At 40.4% G+C, this 17,271-nt stretch overlaps 1 protein-coding gene across 1 annotated transcript in view; it reads left to right on the top strand.

Annotated features, from left to right (window-relative positions):
* LOC119901248 (inactive N-acetylated-alpha-linked acidic dipeptidase-like protein 2) overlaps positions 1–17,271 on the top strand; it is a 755,283-nt gene that overhangs the window by 710,660 nt on the left and 27,352 nt on the right. Inside the window, exon 15 of the mRNA XM_038716832.1 lies at positions 12,826–12,919. Coding sequence (XP_038572760.1) covers positions 12,826–12,919 — 94 coding nt within the window. The remainder of the gene's footprint in view (positions 1–12,825; positions 12,920–17,271) is intronic.

Below are 17,271 nucleotides of genomic sequence, written 5' to 3'. Positions count from 1 at the left end.
CAATGCACACTTCAATTGACTCTGCATCGCTCTTTGAGTTAGCGGGAGCGCCATATGTTTCCTGGGAGCACAAAGAACATTTGATTCTTTTAATGGAACTCTCCACTCTTTCCTTTCTCTGATGTTTTTCCTCCTCTGATCTTTTGCCTCTTTCTCCACCTTTTTCTCTCTCTCAGTTATCATGACCTCACCCTTCCCTTGCATCCTACCTTATTTCTTCTCCTCATCTCTCCCTCCCTCTTCCTCTGCTTTTCTCCTTCATCTTTTTTTTACTTTTATCCCCATATCCTGTCCTCTTCTTTCTTATCTTTGTCTTTTCTTCCCTCCTCTTCACCTCCTCCCTCCATGTCTCTTCTCTCATCAATTTTCTATGCCTTTTCCTTATTTCCTACACTGCCCACCCTCCTTAACTCCTCCTCCTTCATCTCTCTTTTGAGGTCAGGTGATTCCTGACCTCTCTATATTACGGAAACCCTCCCTGACACACTTTATAGTGGCGGCAGATATATGGGCCATGAATATTCATACTGTGCTGTGTGTGTTGTACACACTATGCACTCTGTCCAGGACTTTTCCCCTGTTCCTGTTGATTTTTGTGATGTCTGTATAAAAAACAGGAGTAGGTGTTTGGATGCTGTACCTTGAAGGTGTGCAAGTATTCTTGCGTAGGTTAATTTATTCAGAAAGACCTGCTATTGTTTTGCTGACACACACATCCAAACCCCGGTGAGACAAGCTTTTATACAAACACAGCAATATGGAACCACTTGGCCTGGAAGCTGTGTAGGGAGAATCAAGGTTGGGTGACTTACTGAAGGGCACGGCAGCAATTCAGCACCTGGTTGAAAACTCTGAAGTTCCAGTTTGTACAAAGTACAGACAAAAAACACGACACAAGAGAAATGTCGTCTGTGCGTGCGTGAGTGCGTGCGTTTAATTAAAGGTCAAATTTAAATTTTACAAGAGAAAACATATCGCAACCAAATGTTTTATCTTTGTTGAAGGTCTATAAAATGAAGCACGTGACTTGTGTAGACATTTTCCTCTGTAGATGTCAAATTTCATATAATTGGAAAATAAATAACGTTGAATTTCTTTTAAGCTATATATATGTATAAATAATGTAGAAGCTGGGTTCATCAAATGCAGGCCCTCCACCAGCACTTCTGCATTTTGCACGCAGACCTTCAGACGGAACATTTTCAAATGCAAAAGTGTCCCTTGCAGCGTGCTTGCGCTTTGTAAATTCAGTGGAAAGGGCCCTCAACCACACTTATCTTTGCATTAATAACAGGAAAAGCACTCTTCCTTTAAATGGATATGGACAAAGGAAAATGGTACACTTCACAGCTGGCATGTAAAGTGCACTTTAAGTGGAAAACTGTGCTTTCTGCTTCTTTGATAACACACATATGTAAACGGTAAATCTTACCCTCAGAGGAAGCTGTCTCTCGCTGCACTGACACACACACACACACAGCCATACGCATACAGTGCATGCCCCTATGCTCTGTAATAAACACAAACTATGCTGTACAGATATACTGTACAACAATCTGTCAGTCTGCTGCTGTCTGTTTTATCTATATTGGTTTTTGACCCCTCATGATGCACGCACACACACACACACACACACACACAGCTCCGACCATCTGCTGCTGTAATGAGCATGGCTGAGTGCCGCCATTTGCAGTATCAATCTTTCAGGCTACATATGTAATGCAATGCCATGCAGAGACAGCAGGTGCGGGGGCGAGCCTTTATGGTCGCCAAAGTGTGAATTAATTAGCACCATGTCTGAGGGTTCTCGTTCACTTCTCCTCAATATGTCACGCTCTATGATCTAACAAGGCCTTGAGCAGATAAAAAGCACAAGCTGAAGCAAAGTCACTCTCTGGCACATCCTTAAATCGTCCTCCAGCACATGAGCCGAATCTGAATAGAGGAAATTAATTTCTTTTCTGAATTGTTTTTTGTTTTGTTTTTAATCTCTTGGTAATGTGTCTTTATGGCATGAAGATAACAACATATACTACCCCAGATCTTTTTAGTTTCTGCTTATGGTTTTTTGTTTTGACGTTATAATTATCTGAAGATGATAATGATTATAAAATCAAATCAAAAACCAGTCTGACAGGTTAAATGTTGTCAGATCCATCTGTATTTTGCCTCCACTGTTGTCACACTCAGTCGTGGGTAATGGAGGTTTAACTCTGTGTTTATCTAATTAAAGCTTTGCCAATTATGTATGTCCATAATTGCTTGTCTCTGGGAGAAAGAATTTTTCTTTGATTTTGTTCCGTGTCAGTGAAATCAAGACACTCACACAAATGCAGTGTGTTTGGAGAGAAGTACTGCCGTTGGGACCATCTGTTATTAAAGCTCAGGCTCGTTAAAGCAGGGAAAAGATGTCTTCCAGAAACCAGATCATTGCATGTCTCTGTGTCTGTAAATATTGGTCCTGGCATTGGCTATGGTGCTGGTTATGTATGAGTTCTTGCATGAACAGCAGGGTGTATGAGGTTTCTTTGTATAAATGAGTAGAGAGGCTTTGCATTTGTGTCAGAAATCAGCATAATCACAGCAACCATATCTGGGAACATAATGAATACAAGTGATGAACTGGCTGTGCACAAATTATATCTAAAAAGCCAAGGTTTACATACCTGTTTGGTCTCATTTAGATAATTAGTAATTCATTTAGAATGAATGGAACTCAAGGTCTTTTTTTCTTAACTGACCAACTCAAAATACAGAGCACGTTCAACAGGATTTCAGTATAGAGAAAATGTATGTTGGAAATGGGGGAGAAGTACAAAATGGTCTAGCAAGACAGCAAATAACCCATGCAGGGGTTCTTACTTCTCCATTTTCAGACACTTTCACTCCTAAAGCTCTGTAATGTTATGATGTGGGGCATTAATGTTATCCACAGCACACCATAATAAGAGGGAGAAGGATAACAAGATCCCCAGATTTCCTCGCCGTTCAGTGAATCACAAGTTGAGGGTTGCTACTGGAATTCTTTCCTTCCTTGTTACCTTCCACTGAGATTCAGGTACATTTTCTACCCTGCCTATTTTTCTCCGATAAATCTAATTACCCATTTTGCTATTTTGCTACAAACATACTTGAACCTTGATCTGTAAGTGTTGAGGAAAGCGCTTCTCTGGCACAGGAGTGTGGTTTGCTCTTGGCCCAGAGGCAGCAGCCGGCTCATTGTCACAACAGCAGCGTAGCCGCTAGCTGAACCCCAGTTCAACTCCAGCCCACAGCTTTTTTTTATTCCCTATGCCCAAAGACCCTGTGCTGACTTCAGCTCTGCTACGATCACTATCTCACTGAATAGTGTTTTAGAGTGGGAGAAAAAAGCAGATGTCTTTGTCCCTTATGCACTAGCTGGTGTAGACCCAGCAGAGAATGGGGGGGGAGCCTCTGGAACCACAATATCATAGAATCTAATGCTGAAAAAGTAAAAACTGCATACAAAAATGTAGAAAATAATGTTGGCATATGCCTTCTCATGTTTTCATGCCAGCCCTGAGTGGCTGGCAGTCATGTTTACGTCAGGGTCCTCCGCCTTTATATCTGACTCACACAGCATCTTGTGTCATTCACCACCTGCTGCACCCACCCACTGCCCTCACTGCAGGGGCCTCTGCCGAAGACTGGCCCAGCAGGCCAGCCTACCAAATAGGGACCCCATTCTTACCAACTCCTCTCCCGAGGAGCCCCCACTCAGCCTGATCAGGGAAAATAGATGTCAATGCTGGGAGCTTGACGCTAGACGCCCTTTTGGATTACAATGAGGAGGAAGAGTTAACGGGTTAGGAGTTTCTGGTGTCAGATGAGGATGATGAGGATGATTCTTCCTTTGTTCCCCCTTCACAGACTCTCAGCTCTCCATGTCTGGCTGCTGCTAAGTGCGAGAGGCTGAAAATCCCTTGGGCCACTATTGCGGTGGCAAGCCCCTCGTTCCCACTATGAAAGAAATTATCCCAACTCCTCCCGGCTAAACTCTTTTACACTGAGTTTTCTTCTATTCACATTCACAACAACATAAACACGGTGGGTAGCCTACATGAGACACATATTCATAAAGGCAAAGGCATGGGAGGAACTGGGAGACCACTTTAGCAAAGGCATGGTCAAATAGGGAAAGGGACATTAGATTATCACAGGAATTTCCTACTATTGGATGGATTGCCATGAATACGGATAGTCCCCAGAGGATGTAGACTTCTGACTTTACCTCTAGCACTACCATGACGTTGACATTTATGGTGAAATGTTCCACTACTGGATGGACGGCCATGAAATGTGGTGCAGACATTCAAGTCTGGAGATGCCTTAAAGTCCCATCTACCGCAATCATCATGTCAAAATTTTAGTTTGTCCTAAACTTTGGCTAGTGCTAGTTAGCAAATGTTAGCATGCTAACAGGCTAAACTCCGATGGTTAATATGGTAAACAACATACCTGCTAAACATCAACGTGTTGGCATTGCCATTGTGAGCATGTTAGCGTGCAGATATTAGCATTTAGTTCAAAGCACAGCTCTGCCTAAGTACAGCCTCACACAGCCGCTAACGAGGCTATCAACTCTCCGTCCTGTTAAATTTTGTGTCCAGCTTTGGTGCTAAGCATTCACTGGTGCAGTGATTTAGCATATTTTTATGTTTTTGTTTTGTTTGAGTTCATGTAAGTGTAGCTATGGTAGCTGTCCATGCAAACCACTCAGATGGTGCACACATTCACACAAATTGGATTGCTTTTTTACCAGACAATTTCACCTAGTGAGGACATGTTTTTATAAAACACTGTGTATTTAAAATGGGGGATGTAATATGGTCATTAATAGCAGCAGAGCAGACGTTTAACTATGTGAAAAGATTTTGGAGTGCCACTTTAAAAGCTACGCATGTATACTGCAATCTTTGTTTATGCACTCGAGCATAACTTAAAAAGAGAAACTGAACGCCACCCCTCCCACTCCTACTGTACTTTACCATGCTGCATCTATTCATGTGCTGTTGTTACATAACTTAACTACATAGTTTATGGTTTATTCATGAGGCCTATTTTGGCCCAGAGAACTGGGCGTCCTGAATCAGAGGAGAATCTCTCCATCTCTCCACCGGCCTCGGGGAAAACAGGCAGGCGATGAGATCCCAGACTCGGACAGAATTACCACTTCATTGAGAGAAAAAGGGGAAATGATCTTCCTCACCTGCTCTACGTCTTCCATCCACCCATCTGACCATCGTCATTTCATCACTCTCGCCTGCTTCATCTGTGTACATGCGCCTGTGGGGATGTGTGTTGATGAGTATGTTTAGGTGCTGTACTGCTCTGAATGTAATGCTGCCACTCCAGATCTCTACATGCATGTATTCATGGAGACCGACACTGCAAATGATGCTACCAATCTGAAGAGGACAGGAGTTGGCTGAGAGGCTGTGTCAGTTGTGTGTCAGTGAGACTACACTATAGCTTCTCTGTGTGTATGAGAGAGAGAGAGGGGGCGGGGGGGGGGAAAGGTAGTTAACATGTCACAGGAGAGCCCTCTGCTGTTTGAAATGCCAACCACTGAACATGTCATCTATTCTATTTTTCCAGGGTTTTTTCTCAGCTGTATGGTTAAGTCTGTCAATCACAACCAGTTTCATTTTCAGAATTCAAGAATCTGAATTTTCTAAATATCACTGACACTGAAGATGATATTTGAGTAGTTATTTGCACTAGAAAAGAAGCAATAGTCAGTAAACGGGCTTTTTTCATATTTTTTCAGGTTTTCACATTTTTCTCACACATAGAATATTATCTCAGTATCAGGTAAAACTGTTCCACTTCACTTTCATTCTGTCACCTCTTAGATACACAATTTCAGAAACTTGTCAACTTCCTGGCATTCTCAGTCTCCTTTCCCCCTCTGCATGTTCCTTTACAATATCTATTTAGACATTAAAGTTATGCAACTGTATAATAACATCTTTAATGATCAAAAATACTTATACTAATACTAACAGAAGTCAATAAAATTTACATTTAATATTTGGTTTATCTGACTTATCTGTAGCAACAAAATTGACTTAAACATAGATGGGCAGTTTAAATAGTTATTTGACATGCTTTTTTCTAAATTATTTAATTTGCTTCTATATTGTATATTCAAACAAAATGCGATGCTTGTCTTCCAGACTATTTTCGTTACAATATTACAAACCTGATCTTATGTATTCCTATCCAGACCCTTATATCAACCAGTAACCTTGGAGATTCTCAGAAATTAAAAATATCCTCTCTGACATTTCTGTTTTCATGCAGTGAAATCCTTTTTTAACTTCAGCATAAAGATCCCAGGCTGGTCTACACTTGACTTCTAATCCAACTCTGAAGCTAGTATGAGATAATTCTCCCAAAGTAAATTCCGTTCCTAATTTTTATATAAATGCAATAAAGTACCAAGTCATCCCTGATCCAGACCAAAGCAAAAAGTTTTCTCACGCAGTTGATTTAACCTCGGTCTAAATGAACCACAGGAGATCACAGCAATCACACTCAAATCCAACACAAGCAGACCTTGTTGACAGAATGTAATAACAAGGAAATAGAATAAGATATGCAGCATGAAGAGAAAAATAAACTATACATGGATGGAAAGAGCATCATAAAGTGGACAGGGAGGAAGTGGCACCAGCAGCACATATTGAAACACAAAGATCATTCGGGCAAATGTCAACTGACTGGGTGATTTTTTTTTTTTATAATAATGTCAACATATTAAAAATGTATGTAACAACATGCTCCAGTCCAAATGTTAAAGTGACATTTTAGATGTGTATCCTGTGTTTCTTTTTTTAGAGTATACCCCAGCTGATATTGACTCACAGACCAACACTCAGGATTTTAGACTTGTGCATGTTATTGGCTGGATTTATGTTTTTTATTGGTAAGCTGACAAAGACAACAAAGCTTTAGCAGTAAGCTTCATTCAGTTTTTCGATTTCATCCTGTATGTCTTTTGTGTGATGATAATTATGTTTACCATAGCTCAACAGTTCAGTTCAGTTAAGTCCCTCTCAATGAAAGAAAGAAGTAAGGATATGAAAGTAGGAACATGGTTTTGGGGCACCAAGGCCTGTTCTATCCTCAGCACAGAGGTTTTTTTAAACAGTGTTCCTAGAGATTACAATTACTTTCGTTAAGACTTAGTGACCCAAAATGCAATTTGCTAAATTTAAGGCTCGGCTACACCTGCGTTTAAAATGGCAAACATCAGAAACGGAGAAAGACACTGTTGCTTAGGGGCCATATCTATGTTCCCAGGGTCCTAAGTTCCCATGGCCCTGTTTCCCAGATCAGTAATCTGCTAACACACATTAACCCTCCTATTGTGTTCAGGTCAACCTGTAGACCTGTTGAGTTAAAATATTTCATACATATTATCCAATTGTTTTTAGCATATCTATATAAAATCAACTAAATCTATGGTTATCATTTGGGTCATATGGGTCTCTAAAAACGTCTCTGGTGAGTCTGGGTGGTTCTATGGATCCCATTTTATTCAAACTTGACTCAGACTCGTTGTGTCCCTGAGCAAGACACTTAACCCCTGGTTGCTCCAGAGGCGTGCCACCTCTGACATACTTTTAATGCAATTATTAAATTATAAAGTCGCATTGGATAAAAGCGTCAGCTAAATGAATTAATGTAAATGTAAGTTATGACCTTTGGTCATTCCATGACTCCAAACATTTGATAACGTCCCTCAAGTGTAGGCCTAGGGGCCCTGGGAGAGCATGCATGCAGAACTGTGGAAAATAGGAATGACCCCATTGCTTATTTGCTGTGTTGCACAAGCCACTTTGATTTAACCTTCTCTGTCAGAATATAAACTGTTAAACAAAAGAGGAATGATATGCTATTTTACAAAGGTGGATGGTACAAATATGTCTTTTGAATAAATGAATGAATTTATTATCCCATAAGCAACAGAACTAAAGATTTTGCTAATTTATACCCTTTTTATTCTTTCACAAGTTCATAAAAATCAAACTTTACACAATAAAATACCCCAAATAAATCAATAAAAGACTGTTTTTCTACCCGTACAAGCAGGCAGTTGCATGATATGGACCAATATAATCATAGAGATAGTTGTCCGAGGGTCAGCCAGTGTGGTTCTGACAGTTGAACCAGATGAATATATATAATATAAATAATTCTTCTCCTGTCCTTCCTCTATGCTAGATGGATTCACAAAGATTGTGATAACAGTTGAAGGGTGTTTCATCCCTGAAATGTAACTTAGACAGATGGTGCTGATTTCATCATAATCTAAAATGTCAGGTCAGGAGAGGAGATGAGGGGATGCAAGGTTAAGGAGAGAAGGAGAAGAAAAGAGGAAACATGACAAGAGATGCTCATGCTAGTTTGTTCTACCTTCCACTCCACTCCAACTGTCATCTTTCTTTAGTCTGGATTGTCTTTTTCTTTCTGTTATGTCACAGCCTCTTTTCTGCCTTTCTTCCTCCATCATTATCTCTCGCCATCTCTCTTTTACACTGCCTCTTTCTCTCTCTCCTCTGCCTTGGAAAGAGACGATCCAGAAATAAGGCCATAAATAAGAAATCAACGGCCTTTTCTGTCCCACCACATTACAGGCTTTTGATGTACGCTTTCTGCAGTATTATTACTCACCAGCCTCAAACCAATGCTCTAATCTTTCCCGCTGCCAGATTGATTTCGGTGGCAGTGACAACAGCGCAAAGAGGCGCTGAACAGATCTGTACACTGTAAGCATTTTCCCAAATACTAGCGAAGTAGTGTTTTATAGGGACAGCTTCTTTGGTAGATTAAGTAAGATGCCAGATATGATATCACATTGGCACAGAGGTGTGAAAGTGTGATATACACGATATCCAACGTTGGTGTATTTTAAATTCTGATAAAGGTTCCAAAGTTTGTGTTTTAAACCATCTGAAAAAATGTTTTTGAGGCCACTAGCGGGAAACTCAATACAAACCAATGCATTAGGTTTAGGTGATCTTCTGGCTCATTATCATTGGAGGAGGCAAACTCAACCCTTAGGTTGCACGAGTGCCCAGAGAAGTGGTCTGTTAGGCCAGTTATACAATCATTTAGTGCTTGATCTCATGAAAGTATGGCCTAACTGTCCAGTAAATTTCATTTAGATCAGTTTCGAATAGGAACAAATATATACACACCTTGGTGAAGGTACAAATAGGATGATTTCTTTGTGCTCTACATTACATTTTTCACTTTGTGCCTTGGTTGGTTTTGGGGACATATCTGTTACTTTTTACTGCACATAAGGAGATTCATTCATTACAAAATAACTGGAAAATGGCCGCTTTCTTTCATAGGAAAGGGTCTGGCTATAGCATGAGTCAAGACCAGCTAGAAAAAAAACACTTATAATGCGTTTGTCCTCTTCATGAAAGAGAAAAATACGTTCAATCACACAGCAGACATGAGGGCTGCTGGTGCAAGGTAGAGGCCCTCTGTCATCTTCACCATGGCTTCAATTTTTCACAGTAATTACACCAAGGTATTACAAATGTATCCGGAGAGTATATATTGATGATTAGAAGCTACATCTAGCGTCTGTGGCCTGAGTGAGTGCTGTGGTTGTTTGCTCACCTGACCCTGTAGTGAGGTTGCTGCCTTTCTCAGTCCACTCTCTGACCTCCAACACATTCAACCTGTGAGGGCCTGGAGAGAGAGAGTGTGTGTGTGTGTGTGTGTGTGTGTGTGTGTGTGTGTGTGTGTGTGTGTGTGTGTGTGTGTGTGTGTGTGTGTGTGATGTGTGCCACTGAGTGAATGAACTGGGTACAGAGATTCGCATCCAAGAGTTTGCTCAACTGGAGACAGACTTGAGGCTTGCCAGCCAAGAATCAAGCAGGTCAGCTGGAACACACACAGACACACAGATAGCAGTATTGCATAGTCCATTCTTCAGCTATGGAGCAAAAAGCCCTAGTGTGTTTATACACAGGGGGAATTCAAAATTCCATACATAATGCATTAACTAAAATATATAAAATATATATTGCATAGACCTCTGTCTCTCTCTCTCTCCGTATTTCCTGTGTGCCTCTCCACTATCATCTGTCCACTAAGAGTAAAAATGTAAAAAAATAAATAAATAAAATAACATAAAATAACAATAATAATTTGATAAAAACATGAAACTACAAATTATTATGAGAGTTATCAGAATGAGTGCAAGATTGGAAATGGTCTGTTTGCCTATTAACTACTTTTTCTACAGAGAATGGAAGTGCAAAAGAAGCTCTGTACCTTATGGGATCCAGAATCTTGTGTAAATGAATGTAGCTCAGCATAAATCATATATGTGATGTCCTTGGCTGATGAAGGTGATTCCAGTTATAGTGTGGCACAGAGAAATACAATTTTCTTGCACTAGGCGAGGGATGTATTTCCTGAGAGAATGATACAGAAAGTGTGGAATAAGATGATCGATACATCGATGATCCCAGCTGTGATTTTATACAGAGTAGTAAGTTAGAAGAGTTAGCCGCGGTGATGTTATAATCCAATAAAAAGCAAAGCCATGCCAAGTCCTCTACCTGCTGAGAGAGTGGCCAAATCAGTGGTGCTGTTTGCATTAAGACGACAGACACTTCACGGTGAGAGCAAAGCCAGACAGACACTCTCCGTGATTTGGACGGTGCTTCTCCGTATGGGGTGGCAGCAAAAGCAGGGATCTCCATAAATGTTTGCTCACACTGCAGCCAAAGGTGTCCCAGTTATTTATTTTTCCCCCCACATGACAGCTGTTGTCTAATCAGTATGAAAAGCAAAATGTTGCATGGTGTCTCAGATTTTCAATTTACAATCTGGACCACAAACCTGTGTGGTGCATAATCAGATCTGATGCCTGCGGCGGCATGGAGGACAGGACACAACATGAATTGACTGATTGAATTGCTGCATCTTCCTAAGTGCCAATCAAAATCCCAAGGTACATAACTGAAAGGTGTTGAAAACATGCAGGAAAAGCGTAGGCTTATAAATGGACATGATGTTTTTTGTTATACACATGGACACATTTATTATAGAAATTGCTGTCAATGTACTGCTGCTGAATATGGGTTACATCCTTGAAGGACAAGAGCCACTGAAGAAGAAGGAAAAAAATCTGAGTAGCAATTCAAATTGTGTCTTCACAATTGTGATTTCAACACAACAATGCACCAGAACCAACCCATAAAGAAGTGTGCTGAACAATTATGAAAAATGTTGATAGTAATAATAAATCTATTATTGTATTGTTAAAAAGTCACTGTTATATTATGCAGAAGCAAATGACAGAATACTTTTCTAACTGATTTGCAAAAATGTGACCATTTCATATTACCTTAGCATAAATACTTTTTAAGTATAATTCATATGTTGTTTTGTTCTGACTTATGTGAATGAAAACACACAAATTCACCAATTTTCTCATTGGAAATAGGTACATTTCACTGTCATGGTCACAAAAGCAAAGTCTGTGGGAATAATATTTTCTATACTTTTGAGGCATAAGCAATTCACTTACCCAGGAACAAAAAAAAATGACATGATGTAATTGATACCCCAATACCCACACTCCTATACAACATACAAAAGTTGATGAACATGATGAACTGTGCATGAATACAATCAAGTTAGTGACTACATGACATCTTTTCATGGACTACCTTTGAAAAATAACATTTGTGGTACTTTTACAGCTGTGTTTATCCATATCAGTTATAAAAATATGCACTACACATTATATTAGCTGAGCTGTGAAATACAATAATTCTGCTGAGTTTAAATAACAAAATATAGAAATGACTAATTCAAAGGAATTCAAAATATAAATCTGGCAGTAAACTTTCTATGGGAATGTTTTTAAGTCAACCACTGTGCTCTCCGTCTTGGAAAAACATCAACAAATATATTTTTTTAGTCACATAAAAACATTTACATGCGCCAAAATAGCACAGAGTATATTGATAATGTCATAATTATAGGGGCAATATCTTATATGTTATATTATTTTTGCATCCCTCAATATATTGAAGCAGGCAAGTGTTTGATAATGGATAGTTTAAATAATGACAAGGTGTACATGAAGCTTAAATGCATCCATCACATTGTCACCTTTGGAAGAAGAGCACTGTGGATAGACATTATTAGTCACTTAAGAATAATACTTAAACTTTGCCAAAAGTTACCTTTAGCTTCTTTATACAAAACTTCAAGTCCTTATTTTCACTAACAATGTTTTAAGTTAAAAACAGCCAATAAAGACCATTTCTTTCAAGTTTTATACATACCTCCCGTGGCCCACTCACTAGCCTTTTTCTGGAGCTTCTTCATCATCTGAGTTGTCAGTTGTCATTACAGACAGCTGAAGAAAAAGGCTGGTAAGTAGACCTTGAGTCAAGATTATGTAATTTCAAAGGTCAAGAATCAACTTTCATACTCAACTCTGAACTTTTAGTTTGTCAGCCTGGTTATAGAGATTATGGGGCTGCTGTTGTGAAAAGATTTTACATGCATGCACTTGGTCAGTTAAATGTCAAACATCATCTACAGAGGCTAACTATCTTGAGACATGAGTTGCTAATCAAAAAATCTTGTAAACTCATAAAGCACTTAATACTGTGACTGTTTGCCGTGCATTCTTAATCAGATTTTCTTTTCTGTGCTTACGTTGGAATTGAATGACACATGAATGCAGTAGTGGAGAAAATGAAATAGAATCTAACTCCATTCATATGTCTTTTGGCTGTGTTTCTACAGATGACAGCAGAGGCCATTCTCCGCCTGGTCAATGATCCTGTGCTGCCATTCTACCCTCTGGACATTGCCCTGGATGTTCAAAACAAACTCAAAGGTAACGCTGATGATAATATAATAGTGGTGATGGTGGCGATAACGTGCAGTGTCATCGACTTTATTTAATCAGGTAGTCTTGTTATGATTGAAATCTGAGAACAAGAGAACATTCAGACATTCAAAAGTACAAATAAGGCCAAACAACAAGATCAATGAAGAGCTAGTGAAAACAATTACAAGACTCGAAAATTAATCAGATCATAAAGAATTTAGATTGAGGGCAGTTTGCTAGAAACATATGCTGCTAGCATAGGATGTAAGCCAAGTCAGGGTCGGTTTTGACCCGTGTTTTTGCTTGATATCAACTTTTTTGTTGTTTATTTATCCTTACGTGGAGTTTGTGTTAGAGTCTATGTTGTGCTGGGAGTCATTTTTTGGTGTTAGCGGAATCCATTTCGTTAGCTGTGGTGTTGTTGCTGTTTAATGAAGTATCAGTAGGCAAGAGGCTTGGGAGCGCGCATGAACGTCACAGTCTACGTAAGCTAATGGATTTTGTGAAAATCCGACCCGATTTCTTCACATAGGAAGCAGCGTAGAGGTTCATTTTATGTGAGGTTACAACCTGTTCACAAATAAACATTAAATAAGTTATTCATTTCATTAAAAAACTACATATAGCCCCACTAAATGTGACTTATAAATAAGTTTGGATTGGATTGTAGTGCTCAGATCTTGGAAGAGACCTTATTCAGCGGCAGACATTTTGACTTGTCATAGCAGGAAAAGCTCAGGTGAGTTACATTTGGTTCAGTTCCAGAGTAAGCCATGATAGTGAGTAAGCATGCACAATACCAGGACCTTGGAGCTAGCTCAGCTAAATGGAATGCAGTCGTTTTAAATGTTATCATTTACACCTGTGCTTTTCCTGTCATGACAGGTCAAAATGTCTGCTGTGAAAAAGGTCTATAATCTTGGCAAGTATGACCAATACAACCCAAGGCCAGCGCTAAGAATAATAAACACCCGAGTTGTGAATACACTGCAGTTATACTTTAAGATAAAATATATTCCAAAATGGAGGGAGCTATCATTTTAGCTAATGCTCTTTACTTTCTAGTAAAAAGTTAAAAACCCTGGAGTTTACTTTGCAGCCATGATAACAAGTAGAAAGATGACACATTGTTTAACAGTGATATATGAATAACAAACAACAACAGTCTAATTCTAAGGAGAACACAGCAATGTGCAGAGGGTGCTGTGTGTGTGTGTGTGTGTGTGTGTGTGTGTGTGTGTTCAGTGACTGCTGTTTTGGCCCTTCATGCCGAAATATAAGTCATCTCCACTGTCCAGCCAGCCAGCTTGAGAATCGATCCGTAAAACCCTCTCCAGCAGGCACTGACATTCACACAGAAAGCAAAATGACATGATGTGCACGCACACAAGAGGAACCCACAAGTGTGCACATACCTCTCTGACACGCAAAAAATACATTCCTAGAATGTTTTTACATTCACACACACATGCATGCAAAGCATTTTCTCTAGATGTTCTCTTCTTTAAGAATGATTATTATTGATTATTGAATGATTATTTAGTGTTCAGGTGTTAAGCTGAACATATCCATCTCTCATCTCATGCTTCTATACCACAGTGACCTTGATGCCTTTGTTCAACATCCTACCTCTCCCTCCTGTAACTTTAGACCTTGCGAGCAGTGAAGTCGGTATTGCCTTCACTTCACCAATCCCAGCCTTCACTGGGTAATATGCGGGGTACACCCTAGGTTGCTCGTTAATCACAGGGCTGACACACATCTACGGGCAATTTGGAATCACCAATTCACCTACCCTAACTTGAGAAAACCCACATAGAAAGGTGGGTTTAAACCCAGGACCTTGTTGCTGTGAGGTAAAAGTGACAACTGCTGAGCCACCATGCTGCCCAGAGGTAGAGCTGAAATCATTTAATCATTTACTGTTCATCTGGACAGTGGAGCGGGGCTAAGGGTCGAGGTTCGAGGTTTGAGCTAGCTGGCGTGACTGGCTGAGACAGACTGGGATCCCAGGTTTGGGTGTACCAGGACTCCTGGCAGGCTAGTAGCGGCCCAGGTCCAGAGGAGTATGCTGGGGAAGAGAGAAAAGAGTTCCTTCCTAAGGCTTGAGGGCAGGTAAGCTGGTACAGTATGTAGGCAAGACACACAGGTATGACTTAACGATCCAGCGAGGACTGGATCTCTGGCCTCTTCTTAAGTAATAGGCTTGAGTACTGATCAGCAACAGGTCTGGAATCGGCTGCAGGTGAGGATTGGCGCTCCACCCAGAGATCAATCACACCCCCCAGCCCCCTGCAGGGAAGGATGAGAGCAGGTCACAGCAGGTGTCACGGCAGGGGGGTCGTGACACAGTCAGTAGGAATGGCAGAAGCAAAGGCATTGGAGGTCAGGGAGAGCGACATGGAAGAAACTCAGACCTCAGGTTCCAGCTCCTGCATAGAATCCAGGTTGGGCAGAGGCTACAGATGTGAGACCTAGCCGCAGCACAGACTCCAGGGGGAGGCCAGACGGTACAGATGTCAGACGAAGCTGCAGCACAGGGTCAGGGAGGAAGATATGACAGCATTTCTGAGGACTTCAGATGTCAGTAATGATTTTACAAAGCCATATGAGCCACACCCTAAATCCATTAAGCCACATCGCTGGTAAAACAAGGATATATCGTTCGGATAAAGATGGTTTTGAGATTTTTCACTGTTGCATTACAGTTCATCAGTCAATGGGGCCTTGTGCTTTTATTGCAGCAAAGCCTCTTCTGGCAACAGGTCATCTCTTGCACATCACTCTAATCCTGTCAGTGCCCCGTTACCCAGCTCCTGGGGAAAACAACAGGAGGAGGCGGCAAGGCATTGCTTAGTGAAATGACCAGCTCAGTGCAGTAGCTTGCAAGACAGGGCCAAACCTTAAGAGACTACCCAGGTGAATCTGGACGTCTGTACCAGCTATTGAAGCTTAGATCACAAGAGGATGGCCCTGTGCTGACAAAAGTGGCTGACACAGTGTATAATATATAGTGGAAAATACTGTCATTCAAAATACAGCAAACACAATCGTGTCTCCCTTCCCATTCTGCAGTTTTCTGTAACGGTAGACAGTGCAGATGTATCTGGTGCAGAGCAGGAGTCTGTCTGCCTGCGTTATGTCAATCATGACCTAGTACCGCATGGAGAATTCGCTGGGCGGGTGTCTGTGACAACAGGGAATTGTGAATGCTGATACATATTTGAGAAGATTACCACGTCAGAAAATCAGGAAATGACCACCCTGAAACCTTTTTGTCTGATGGACTGTCTGGGATTCAGCCATTTGGGCTGTGCTTGGTCAATATGACAGTGTACTAATGTGAATAGCAAATGTGATAAGGTAATTGAAAAAATAATTTTGCTATTAGTGCATTTGCTAGTTAATATGATGAGAAGTACTGTGTGTGTGTGTGTGTGTGTGTGTGTGTGTGTGTACTACATACTTTATTGTGTGTGGTTACTTTTTTTTATGAATATTTTGTTTTGTTGGGTCATTAACTTGTGTTGGACTAATTTATTGTGCTCTTAGAACTGTACTGATTTCAAGTTTTATGTTTATGATAAAGGTAGGAGAAAAATGTCCATGTTTGTGGTCCACTCCACAGTTTTAATGAGATCTGCACCTTTGAGTAGTCTATACTGAAGGCCTTTTCTTTACTTTAGTGCCACCTTAAGCAGCAGTTATCTGTTCCATCTGCAGTCTCTAACTGGAGCGATGATGCACACTGTCAAGCCTCAATTACTCACAGCAGATTTGCTGGTTAGATTTTGTGCAACCAGATTCTGTGTGGTTGTAAAATAACCACATGAACCTCTGTGCTTGTGTGCACATCAAACTTGTCGTTTTGAGTAATTATTCTACACAGTTTCAGTTGGAGAGGGACTCATTAAAAACAGTTCAAATAGTTCCATGAAAAACTGTGGATCCCTTAAAACTTCCCTCTCCACTAATAACTCCCACAGGACCGTCTGTTTCTGCCAGTTTTCTCCCAATGTCTCCATCCAAAACACCTGGTAAGTTAACCTGGGTAACATCTTTTTAACAAGTCTGACCAAAGTCTCCCCTGGCGCTCAGCAGTTTTAACTATAATACAGGTAAACAGTGATGAGCAAAATGATGACTGTAATAATGGAATAATGGAAACACAATTTCTGTGCTACAACTTAATGTAGACAAAGTCTTAACTACACAGATGTAAATGTTTTCTAAAAATATCAATCACTGTAATCTGCCCTTGAAAGCATATTTGGGGCAGTATTTAATAAATTTGGGATGCTGTAAGCTATGTTAGTTTTTTAGTTACAGTAGGCCTACTGTGAAATTTGGGGAACTGT

The sequence above is a fragment of the Micropterus salmoides genome, unplaced genomic scaffold (genome assembly GCF_014851395.1).
Source record: "Micropterus salmoides isolate LMB-PRFRI ecotype aquatic unplaced genomic scaffold, ASM1485139v1 Ms_hic_scaffold_13, whole genome shotgun sequence".
NCBI lineage: Eukaryota > Metazoa > Chordata > Actinopteri > Centrarchiformes > Centrarchidae > Micropterus > Micropterus salmoides.
This window is presented reverse-complemented; position numbering and strand designations above follow the sequence as displayed.